Source organism: Fusarium keratoplasticum, chromosome 6 (genome assembly GCF_025433545.1).
Source record: "Fusarium keratoplasticum isolate Fu6.1 chromosome 6, whole genome shotgun sequence".
Lineage (NCBI taxonomy): Eukaryota > Fungi > Ascomycota > Sordariomycetes > Hypocreales > Nectriaceae > Fusarium > Fusarium keratoplasticum.
In genome coordinates this window covers 2,535,732-2,547,675 of record NC_070534.1, presented here as the reverse complement: position 1 = coordinate 2,547,675, position 11,944 = coordinate 2,535,732, and the positions used below count along the sequence as shown (strand labels likewise).

Below are 11,944 nucleotides of genomic sequence, written 5' to 3'. Positions count from 1 at the left end.
GCTGATATATGCAGTACCTTCCAGACCAATCCTGCATGCTGCAAATATTCCCACCCCGTGCAAGAGTGTGATGTTGCCATGCAGTGGGTGAGCTCCTGTCATGTTGATGACGATCTTCGCAGTACCCTCACTCGACGGGGCAGAGGGCCCATTGGCCCCCCCGAGCGGATCATCAAAGGTCCCTCCGATGACCACGGAGGCACTACTGCGCATTCTCTGTACGGCGTTGAACCCGAGAAGGCGGCATATGGGCAATACAGACATTCGAGGCCCTCGGTCTATCAGACATTGAAATGCCAAGTCATCGACGATCAACCCCCCCGAGCCCAAATCCGTTCGCCGAATTCACCACGCGAACAAACGCACAAGGGGCCGGGTCTTTACGAGACGTAATATCAATAGCACGAGAATCCCGATTTCCCTTCCGGAATGGAAGATGTCCACGACGATGAACTGCCCCCTGGCAGCAGAGTAGACACCCCCCCTGGATATCAAAGCTGGCATGGAGATGAGGGACTAGAACAAAGATTCCCAGGGGCGGCGAGGACCTCGACACGCATCGAAGCTGAGAGTAGAGCATCAACTAGCGTGCCGGCAATGGGGCCCGTGATTCAATAGCCTCGAAGACCTGGGCAGCTGTTGCCGTGGGCACCAGCTCTGGCCAGAGGCTCGATTGGAAATCCGACCCTGAGCTGAGGGTCCTGCTTATTGCCCAGATGTCGAAGTGTCAGCTCCGTAGTGCCGCGCCTTATTGCTACGGAGCAGGATTTGCGAGTGCGCACACCTGGATGACCGGCCCCGTCTAGGGAGCCGCAAGCGCATCGAGGATCGCTGCTAAACTCATAGCTGATTTGCAGTGAACTGCAACCATTCCCATGAAAGATATCAATATGACAATCAACGATATGATAATCGAGCTCACGTTGAGCAGTAGCTTCTATATGTGGAGTTGTGGATTTGGGGGGGACCATCGAGTCCTCTCGTCCACCTATGCGTAGGCATCCAACCCATATTTCCCTTTCCCCGGGGCGTAGTAGCCGTTGTAGCGTGTCGATGACTTGGTCGTGTCATCCTGGAGACTAGAAGCCTGAGGGAATCAGACACGACGAGGAGTGAGATCTTGTAGGGGGGCGAACCTGGGCGTGGTGGTGAGCACCCCAAGTTGCACTCGCGCCGCCCATCGTTGCGAGCCAACAGCAGGGACACGTCGCGATCAACGGGGATGCTTCTTGTATACTAGCAAAGCAATTCACAAGACACTCAGAGGCCCCCTTCGTGATGGTTGGCACTTCCCAACGCCAAATCAAAGGCGTGTTCTGCCTAGCTAAGGCAGACTTGACCGCCAGAACCCGCAGAGACAAGTCCGCTAGCCAAGAACTTGCAGCAGCATCGCTCCCTCGCAGTATGATCTTCGCCGGCACTACCAAGGAGGCAAGGGGCATGAAGTAGTATCTTCCCCATCACTCCGGAGCGTCCACTCAGGCCTCCACAAGCACATGATCCATCCGTGGCTGCTTCAACACGTCTCGCAGATGCCTCTACTGCACGCAAACACCAGACGACAACCATGTAGGTTCTCAAAATTGCCATCCTGACCCCTTAACCGTGAAGTTACAGCCCATCTCCATCCCGCCAGGAGGCCTGCGATAGATTCCTTTCTTCCTCTGAACTCGGCGCTGCCCAACGATGCGAACGACCCCTGACCGGACCCCGATCTCGATACCGTGTACAAGTTTTCAGACAAACGAGTGTTCACTACGAGTCGGTGAAGACTCGTTCCCGTCTTCTAATGCTGACGATCCAGCACCGCGTGATGCTGCCTATCCCGCATCCCATTCAGCCGAACAGAATGCGGTGAGCGAACACTGATTCCAACGGCGACCGCCCTCTACCGAACGAGATGATACATGCCGAGCGAGACGGAATCACACGAGTCGGTATAACGAACCTATAGATTATCATCCCCTTTCGAGCGAACCAGAGCTCTAGGCTTCGACGAGGAGGAGTCCTAGATTCAGAACCCTGCACCCCTGAGGACTCTGGAGAGAGAATAGACGATGCCGTATACCTTGATTATATTGTATCGATTCTAGCTCTACACCATTTGGAAAAGGCTCCGTTTGCTTGGGGGGATCGATAAAGGAGAGTCCTAGCTCTCCTTGGTCCTGGGACTTGAAAGAAGAGAAGTTCTGGACACAGAACCTCGTGCCCTCGATGAAGAGGGAGTGGAAGACTCCGCATGCAATGATTAAGCTGTGATGATTCTAGCTGTACAAAACTTGGAGCAAGATGGAAGTGCACGAGTCGTAGCAAAGCTCAAGCCGCTGATCGTTCTAGAGAACTGGTGTGGGAGAGGCCATCTCCACTGACCTGTACGGAGCAAACTTCTGGATTTAGGACTTCAAGCCTTGATGGGGAAGTCTGCCTGAAGAGGGGATGGAGAATGCCGCGAGTGAAGATGCCGTGAACTCTGAGGATCGAGTCAACTCTAATCCCACGATATCGCTGTCCCCGTTTCTGAGAGAGTGCGCCCGTATATCAAGTCCCCTTACTCGCCAACTGCCCAGGCACTTCCCATACACCATCTCCAATGTCAGAACGAGGACGTACAAAAGTCTCCAACATTGGGGATGTCCACGCGAGTCGGCATGCTTGACTCACGAGGACAAAAACTGTAACTCGTAGAGGCGTCATTTTTTCTGCCCTGTGTCGACACATGAAACACCCACTCAGATCTACCATGAGTTGCTCTACACATGCATGGATGGGATGGTTTTCTAAATGGCCCGTGACCAAGAAACACCAACCCAGATCGGCAGCAAGAGCCGACGATGCAGAAAATCAAACACACCACATCATCCATCGACGCGAGAGTCAATCAAGCAGGACGGCGAGTCAGCCACACATGCACAACAAGTGTGTGCGCGTGTGTGTATAAGCCGTGGCTTCTGACTCTGCCCTGTCGAGTCAGTCAATCAACCACGGCAACACGTGCCTCAAAGGTTGCCATGCAGCCAGCCTCGGGAGCATAATCAAGACGAGTCATCTTTGCCCGTCGTGCTTGAAGTTATGGCAATGATGCGCGCAGTAGACATTGCCTCTGGTTATAGAGGAAGCGTTATTGGTATATTCAGTATAGCCCAGTTGCAGAATCGTCCAACACAACAGGCGAGATGGATTGACCAAGGTAACATGCATGTGCGTACAAGTAGGTAAGTAGTTGCAGGTGCTGTCAGGCTCTGTCATTTGTATCAACTACAATAGTCTATTGAACATTTGCCGCTCCAATCTCATCGAAATTGTCATCGACCTCCTTGACGAGGGAAGGCCTCCAATACGATTATGTTTCCCCCATATCTCGGCCGAGTCTTTGTCATGCCTCTCGAGCCGTATCATCATCCCAATCTAGAGCCATTACCTCCGAGTAACAAACAAGACGAAAAAAAAAAATAGATAAAAAAAGACTGCCACAAACAATGCGTCACCAAATTGGTCCGCAGGCAAACCGTGATCCAGACTCGCAAACTACGAGTCAAAGTCTAGTCGAACCACCTGTCCTCTAACTAACAAACGCCGTGGGTGTCATATACTTTTATGGGATACCATGATCCGAGAATGCTAGGCATCTTGCTTGGTCCGTGTCGTGAACGAGGCCCAGAGAGGCCTCAAGATGGCAGGGATTACCACCGACGGTTACCGATGGGCATGTTGTTGGCGTTGGCTGGAGGTCGAGTCAGCTCGATAGGCGTCTTGCTGCTTCAGCGTCGGCGATACCCACCTCTGCCACCGCCGCGGCCACGTCCCCATCCACCGTAACCGCGGCCACCGCCTCCGCCGTAGCGGGTCATCTCAACAAGACGGGGGTCGATCTGCTGCTTGGCCTCCTGGAGAACGTTGACGAGGTCACGAGCTTGCTTCTGGTCTGGGATGTGTCAGTACTGATTGGTAACTAAAGTCAGGGATACTCACTGTCAGTGGTGAAAAAGGTAATAGCGGTACCCTTGGCACCGGCACGGCCAGTACGGCCAATTCGGTGAATGTAGTCCTCCGAGTTATTGGGGTAGTCGTAGTTCAACACATGAGTGATGTTGCGCACATCTTTGAGCAAGAATGGTTAGCAGGCGAAGCAGGGGTTTGTATAGCAACGTTCCAGCACGGGAGGTGAAGGTGGATAGCTAAGCATATTGGCAAGGCCATCTGTACTTCACTCCTGGCGGAAATGGGGCAATCCAAAGTGCGTCAAATGCCATCCTGGGTTATGCATGCAGTCACCGGGTCCCCGGGACGAGAAGCCTTGGTTTGGCCAGCAGCTTGATCAAGGGCAGTAAATGCCACCACCACGCTCATACCACGGAAGCGGGAACGGTACAAGAGTGGAAACACGAGTATAGCAGCAGAGCAACGCAACGGCTACACAACGGATCAAGATCTCGTTTGGGTGAGAACCAAGTGGACACCATGGTTATCAGGCAGATTCGCACAGTCAAGAGAGCCCCTAAACACGAGAGTAAAGTACAGCAGGTGTTTTTGCTGGAAGTTGCCATGGAGGGGGAGGGGGGACTTGATACTTACCAATACCACGCGAGGCCACGTCTGTGGCCACCATGATGGGGGACTTCGCCGACTTGAACTGGTCCAGGACCCAGTCGCGCTCGTTCTGTTGCTTATCACCGTGGATGGCTGTAAAATGTCAGCAAGGGTTGCAGTTTGAATCAAGCAGAGTAATACTCACAAAGCGCGGGCCAGCCATCCTGGCGGAGGAATCGAGTAATGTCATCGGCGACACGCTTTGTGCCAACAAAGATGAGGATCTTGTTCTCCTTGTTCTCCATCACCTTCTCGAGATGCTTGATCATGCGGTCACGCTTCTCCATGTCCGTGACAACCTCGACGATCTGAGTGATTCGGTGGTTGGCAGCAAGGTCCATGGAACCAATGTTGACCTGGATGAAGTCCTGAAGGAAGTCGGTGGCGAGGGCGCGAACCTCCTTGGGCCAGGTAGCAGACCACATCAGAGTCTGTCGGTCGGGTCGGATCTGGCTGATGATCTTGCGGATCTGGGGCTCGAAACCCATGTCCAGCATGCGATCAGCCTCGTCGAGCACAAGGTAGGTGACTCGGCGGAGGTTGGTCTTGCCAGCCTCGAGCATATCAATCAGACGGCCAGGAGTGGCAATGCAAACCTCGACACCCCTGGAGAGGTCACGGATTTGAGGACCCTTGGGAACACCACCGTAGACGCAAGTGTTGCGGATGCGAGATGATCGGCCGAACTTGTCGATTTCTTGCTTAATCTGGACAGCAAGCTCACGGGTGGGAGCGAGGACCAGGACAATAGGACCATCGCCAGGGGCGAGGAGGGGCTGGGCGTTGATGTGGACGATGGAAGGAAGGCAGTAGGTGAGGGTCTTTCCGGAACCGGTCTCGGCAATACCGACGACATCGCGACCCGAAAGAGCCATGGGCCAACCCTGGGACTGAATGGCGGTAGGGGCAGGGAAACCCTGGGCCTTGACCTCATCCATGACATATCGGGGGAAACCAGCCTCGTCGAAGGTCTCGACGGGCTTGGGGACGTTGCTGCCGGCAATCGTCATCTGGTGCTTGCGACGGAAGGCATCAACCTCGGCGTCAGATCGGTTCGCGACGTCTTCGTGCTCCTTGTAGAAAGACTTCTCGAACTTGGGCAGGGTGGAAACATCTGCAAAATTGTTAGCCGTGAAAGAAACATCAAAAGGACGACGAGAACACATACCCCACTCCTGTTGCTTGAGGCCAGCGCCGAGGCCGCCCATGCGGTCGCCGCCGCCGCCTCCGTAGCCGCCTCCATAACCACCACCACCGTAACCACCACCGCCGCCGCCATAGCCACCACCGTTGCCGTATCCGTTGTTTCGGCTGCGAGTTTTGTTAGCGATGAGTCGATGAAGAATGCGGTGAGGGCGCGATGGTTGATGGATTGACGCGCAGCCGTCAGCCGCAAGGCAGCCGCGTCTCCGGACCAAACCACCAAACTTGCGCCGAAATCACAAGGGAAAAATGTACTCACCCTCCGTAACCACCACCACCGTGACCATTGCGGTCACCGCGATCACTGCGATCACGGCCGTAGCCACCACCACCGTAGCCGCCGCCGCCGCCGCCGCCGCGACCACCACCGCCGTATCCGCCTTCGTAGCCAGACATCGTTTTAGGGAGGGAGAGGGTCGTTTGAACTGGGGGAGTCGTCTGCGAAATGGGGAAGAAAGGGTGTCAAGAATGACAAAGAGAGTCGCGTAGAACGCAAAGTTTGATCTCGATCAGTCGAGATGTTCCCTCTTGATGATGAAAGGAGTGCGCGCCTGAGGGTTGAGGATGATGGCGAAGGGAAGGGGGATGTGAGGAAGGGTGAAAGTTTTAAGTGAGCCTACGATTCCTTCGCGCCTGGTTTATTTTTTTTTTCGCCGCTAAGAAAAAAAAAGATGTCGCACTGGCGCCTTGCGGCAAGTCCGCTGAGTGGGTCTAATCCGGAGAGTTCTATTGGTCCTTGGAGGCAATCAGCGGAGGCCTGTTGCTGACGTAACGCCCCACAGCGATCTTCCGAAGTTGGCTACCCTATGCCTTTGTCCTTCGAAGACCAAGTTTAGAAATTTCTACAAGATAGTATGAAAGCAATAGCTCTGTGCGTTGTGTATCAGAGTGTAGATTCTACTATGTCTTTTTATAAAATTATCCCTTGATTAAAGCAGGGGCCTTTTTCCCGGTGTGTGGTGCACAGCAGCTCTTTGTCCTCCTACTTTCCTCGTGCTCGATATCACGACTTCGACATGAGAGCATACCACGTTGGGGATTCATTGTTTCACGCCACACCCAACAAGCCAGCCGGGTTAAGAAAGACCCATACAGCTGGAAGTATCGAGAATGCTTCACAAGACAACACTTATTGTCCGTGCACCCACGTTGTTTCATGAGATACCGGTACCTTTACTCTCCCCTCCTCACTCGCCTGCCTCTGGCACTACAAGGTGGACCTGGATGAGTTAGACAGCAAGAAGCAAATACAACACCACGACAACTCGTCAAAAGTAAGAAGCAATACTTTTTTCTAGTCTACTCGTCCATTTGTTCTCTCTTCCACTTGGAATCCAACGCCTCCTCAAGAGCCCCCTTGAACGCCACCACAAAGTCCCAGCAGTCCTTGAAGGTATTGTATAGAGGCGCTGGAGCAACACGGATCACATTCGGCCTCCTCTCGTCAACCAAGACCCCCCTTCTCTCCAGTCCGGCCATCACATCGTCCAGCAGTCCATCCGCAAGTAACACGCTTATCTGCGCACCTCGTCGGTCCTCTTCGCCCGGCGTGATGATGCGCCAGTATCCTCCCATGTCCTCTGGTAGGCGGTATAGTTCCGAGACGAGGTAGGCTGTTAGCTTCCTGCTCTTGGCGCGAAGGGGGGCCAAGCCGCCGGCGAGGTCGAAGACTTCGAGGGAGGCGCAGAGTGACGTTATGTCTAGGACAGAGGGGTTACTCAGTTGGAAGCCTGCTGCTCCAGGGACGGGCTTGAAGCCTGGCCTCATAGCGAAGCGGTTCTTCTTGTCGTTTCCCCACCATCCAGCGAGCCTCACGTTGTGCTTTCCATCATCGTCAACCTGTGTATGCCGCTCATGGACAAACAGGCCGCCGATGCAGCCCGGTCCGCCATTGAGGTACTTGTAGGTGCACCAAGCGGCAGCATCGACGGACCAGTCATGTAGCGAGAGCGGCACGTTTCCAACAGCGTGGGCGAGGTCCCAGATGACAAATATGCCACGTTCGCGAGCAAAGGCCGTCAGATGCGGGATGTCGAGCAGCTGGCCCGAGTAATACTGGATGCCAGGGAGGAGGAGGACGGCGGTGGTTGAGGCGTGTTCGGCGATGACGGACTCGACGTATTCGTTGGAGAGGATGTCTTCCGAGTTGGGAGGCTCGAGGGTGATCATGGAGTCTTCGGGACGGAGGCCATGATGGCGTATTTGCGTCTCGACGGCATACTATCCCCCAGTTAGAACTTCGACACTGTGATGTGAATTGGGAGACGAACGTGGTCACTGGGAAACGCTTTGCTCTCTAGTATAATCTTATGGCGCCCCTTGATATCCGGCTTATAGAAAGCCGCCATCAAAAAGTGCAGGTTCGCCGTCAAGGTCTGCATGACTGCCACCTCGCTGACCTGCGCCCCGACGATAGGCGCAATCATCTCGGCAGCGCGAGCATCGACATCGAGCCACGTCGGTAGCGGAGAGCCCTTGAGTGGCTTGAAGTGCCCCTGGACGCCCTGAGTGCGCCATGTCGCAAGGTACTGCTGGATGCGTTCGGCGGTGCGCTTGGGTTGGAGACCGAGCGAATTGCCCACAAGGTAGATTGCCTTGTCATTGGCGTCTGGAGTATTGGAAATAGTTAGCCCCAAGGTAAGACGGATCGAGGCATTGAGAGGAACATCAACTTGCCCGTGGTGGTATCAGGGGGTAGGGTGCTCCGTGCTACGTCGGTCTTGGAGGGGATGTTGAACTCATCGCGGAGGTGACGGAGAACGTCATCACGGTCAAGCTGGGCCGCAAGATCCCGGCCGAAGAGCCTAGACTGGTCACTCATGGCCAAGGTAGGGACGCGACAAGTGCTAGATCAGGAAGTTGTCGCGCAATTGACTCGGCGTCTGCCTCTTTGTCCAGCAGCGATTTCCCTCTTTCCCCACGTCGTTGAGAGCAGGCATGCTCCGCACATCGGCACGACGCGGGGACCTATTGCCCCGCAGTCTGGATCCCGGACCCCCGAACTACGCCCGTCCCCGGCAAACGGCTTCTCATGACGAAAATAGCATGGGGGAACCGGCATTCGGAATGGGTTCACATGCACTACTATCTTGTGTCACCATGGGCACTGACCTTAGAGCCGGGTGGATTAGGCATCATATGCTCGGCATTGGCCGGTATTGCATGTGCCTTATCGTAAAGGCACACCGTTGAAGGCGTTCCGGATCTAGACATCACCAGCCTCTTTGTCCAGGATATGGATTCATGTTGATTGGTGTTTTTAAACTCATCTCCCACCCCCCCTTTGCTTTTCCGTCCGCTCTAGCTATGTCGTACAAGGGTTTCTCTCCATACAATCCCATCTATATCCGTGAACAAAGAAAAAGTGTAAACAAAAAAGACCAACTGAAGGTTTACAGAGTGAAGCATCCTAGCCCAAGCCCGAGTCTAATCAGACGTCTATTAGTCCAGCCCAATCGGGTTCACAGACCCATGCACAATGCTCCAAGTACACCCTCCCAAGAACAGATCGTCACGGGCTGCATAAGCCTCGAGCTCTTTCAAGGCTCCTGGCCAACCGCAGCCCGTTTCAGGGTATCGAACCTCATTGCGTAACAGTGTTTTGTCGATCGAGGGTTTACTCGCGAGAGACATCACGGCCGAAGGCCTTGGACTTGAGCCAGTCCACAGCGACAAGGACACGATTCCGGGCTGAAAGTCAAAAGTCAGCTTTGCCGCCATATCTGGCTTGGATATTCGGAAAACTTACTGCTGAAGCACATGGAGAGGTAGGCACTCCTCCAGAACAGGTAGGTCAGGCTACCACCACTGGCAATGTTGCCGTTGAACCACGGCACATCGGCGACAGCCTTCTCGCTGCCAATGTAGGCCAGACTGCCCTGGTGAGAGTATCTGAAGGGCTTGACGTCCTTGATGCGGCGGAGCTGCTTCTCCAGAGTCTCAATCTCCTGGGCGACCTCGGCCGAGTTGCCCTGCTTGAGGTTCAAGCTGCTGCTGAGCTCCTTGATGCGGCTCTCGTGAGACTCGGTCTTGGCCATGTTGTTGAAGAGACGGGCCAAGAAAGAACCCTCCTGGGAAGCGACCTGGGCGGTGGGGGCATAGCCGGCGACGGCGCAGTCACCAACAGCCCAGATGTCACGAGTGCCCTGGACAACCAGGTACTCGTTGACGGCCAGACCACGGCGCGACTCCTTCTGAGCGGGAACCTTGCCCATGAGGTCCCGGACAATGGGGCGGACGGCGTTGCCAGTGGCCCAGACGAGCAGACCGTAGGGGATACGAAGGGTCTGCTTCTTGCCATCGGGGCCAACACACTCGGCCTCGACAAAGTCCGCAGTGACGCGCTTGACCATGGTCTTGAGCTTGATGTCAATGTTCTCCTCGCGCAGGGTGTTCTCGGTGTATTCAATCAGCTGCTTGGAGAAGGAAGGGAGAACGTTGGGTAGAGCCTCGATGAGGGTGACCCTGAAGCGGTGGCTGATATCGGGAATCAGCTTCTTGATGTCGTCCTCGAAGAAGTCGCGCAGCTCTCCAGCGAACTCGACACCAGTAGGGCCACCACCAACCACGACCATGTGCATGAGGCGGTCAATCTCCTCCTGGGACTGGCCCTTGAAAGAGGCGCGCTCAACGCAGTCCATGATCTTCTTGCGGATCAGCTGGGCGTCGCCAATCTCCTTGAGGAAGCAGCTGTTCTCACGAACACCGGGAATGCCAAAGGTGGCGTTCTCGGCGCCAACACCAATCACGAGCATGTCATAAGGGATCTCAGTCTCAGAGTGAGGACCCTTGCCCTCGGTGTTGTCCTTGATCCTGACAACCTTGCGGTCAGGGTCAACGGAAGAAGCCTCAGCTTCGTAGTACTTAACGGCGCCCTTCTTGTGGCGGAGGATGGTGCGAACGGGCTCCATAATGGAGCGGTGCTCAATGAGACCCGTGGTGCACGAAGGCAGCAGGGGAGTGAAGAGGAAGTAGTTGCGGGGAGAGACGACGATGACATTGTAGTTCTCGGTGTCGAGGTTCTTGAGGAGACCGACGGAGCCCCAACCAGATCCTGAAAGAGAAATTGCGTCAGTGACTCAATTCGGGATATCGGGGTAGCTGTGCGCGCGCTCTTTTACTCACCGAGCACAACAAGGGTCTTCTTAGAGGGATCAGGCTGGAATTGCTCCTGAGGATGACGGTCGTCGTAGATAACCCAGCAGGTGTAGGCAACAGCAGCGCCGAAGGAGAGGTAGGTGAACCGCCAAGTCCATCGCAGGGTCCTTCGCAGCTTGCCAGGCCTGGGCTTAGGAGCCTCGTCGGCGTAGGCTCTTCGGAAGGCGATGCGACCAGAGTTGCTCAGCTTCATGGCAACAGAAGGTCGAGTGGAGGCCTTGGAGACGGTGGAGAGGGTGCGAGTCGCAATGCGACTGCTGGGGGCCATCTGGCCGACCCGGGAGAGGGTCATCATGGCTCGCGAGGAGGAAGCCATTGTGAGGGTTTGGAGGGGGAGAGAAAGCTCAATTGAGAGCAATTAGGAGAAGAGAGGATGGAGAAGAGAAGAGGAGGAGTAGGAGAGAGACAAGAGAGGGGGTCTCTGAACCAGACGAAGGCGTCGCGAGCGAATGGGGCTGGTGACGGACGGGAGTGAGTCGAAGGAGAATCGATCACGGAGAGAGGGCAAGAGGGAATCGGAGCTTGGAGGGTAGAGGGAATTAGGTAACTGGATGCGCGCGACGGGAAGGGCCAGGGCGTCGGCCGGCCGGGTTTGTGGAGAGCAGGAGCAGGAGGGAGTGAGCCACAGTCAGAGGCAGCAGAAAAAAATGGTACGTATTCCTCGCTACGTGTGGTTGATCCTTTTTTTTACCCCTTCACCCATCGCCAGCGAGATAAGACATCCCGTCCTCCATCGATTTTCTTGTGATGGGCATGGCCATGGCCTCTGATGCTCGTGCTTGTGCTCCTGCTCGCTGGCCGTCCCGTTTTCCCCACTAAAAAGTTCAGGTTCCCAGGTGCCCTTCCAGCTTAGCTCGATAGCGGGGCGGGTCGGCGTGGGCTTCCGTCCACTGCTTGCGCTACTGTAGCCGGGGCCGCTAAGCAGGATGACGCCCACTGGGAAGCTTTTCTGGAGGTGGCACCTCAGATTTGAGGGCTCGAGAATCACCAAGTTGAG

General features: G+C 55.2%; 3 protein-coding genes across 3 annotated transcripts; all 3 read right to left on the bottom strand.

Moving 5' to 3' along the window:
* Nucleotides 1-3,680: 3,680 nt before the first annotated feature.
* NCS57_00876600 (ATP-dependent RNA helicase DBP2) lies at nucleotides 3,681-6,186 on the bottom strand (the record flags this gene model as incomplete). Its single annotated transcript, XM_053058571.1, has 7 exons — nucleotides 3,681-3,721; nucleotides 3,779-3,922; nucleotides 3,970-4,098; nucleotides 4,573-4,680; nucleotides 4,733-5,701; nucleotides 5,756-5,898; nucleotides 6,050-6,186. The coding sequence occupies 7 exons, from the start codon at nucleotides 6,184-6,186 to the stop codon at nucleotides 3,681-3,683; spliced, it is 1,671 nt and encodes a 556-aa protein (XP_052912402.1).
* Nucleotides 6,187-7,089: 903 nt separating this feature from the next.
* On the bottom strand, nucleotides 7,090-8,611 carry NCS57_00876500 (Kynureninase; the record flags this gene model as incomplete). Its single annotated transcript, XM_053058570.1, has 3 exons — nucleotides 7,090-8,010; nucleotides 8,061-8,384; nucleotides 8,435-8,611. The coding sequence occupies 3 exons, from the start codon at nucleotides 8,609-8,611 to the stop codon at nucleotides 7,090-7,092; spliced, it is 1,422 nt and encodes a 473-aa protein (XP_052912401.1).
* Nucleotides 8,612-9,406: 795 nt separating this feature from the next.
* Nucleotides 9,407-11,263, bottom strand: NCS57_00876400 (Pyr-redox-2 domain-containing protein; the record flags this gene model as incomplete). The annotated part of the gene is made up of 3 exons (XM_053058569.1): nucleotides 9,407-9,480; nucleotides 9,539-10,843; nucleotides 10,915-11,263. The coding sequence occupies 3 exons, from the start codon at nucleotides 11,261-11,263 to the stop codon at nucleotides 9,407-9,409; spliced, it is 1,728 nt and encodes a 575-aa protein (XP_052912400.1).
* Between the last annotated feature and the right edge of the window lie 681 nt (nucleotides 11,264-11,944).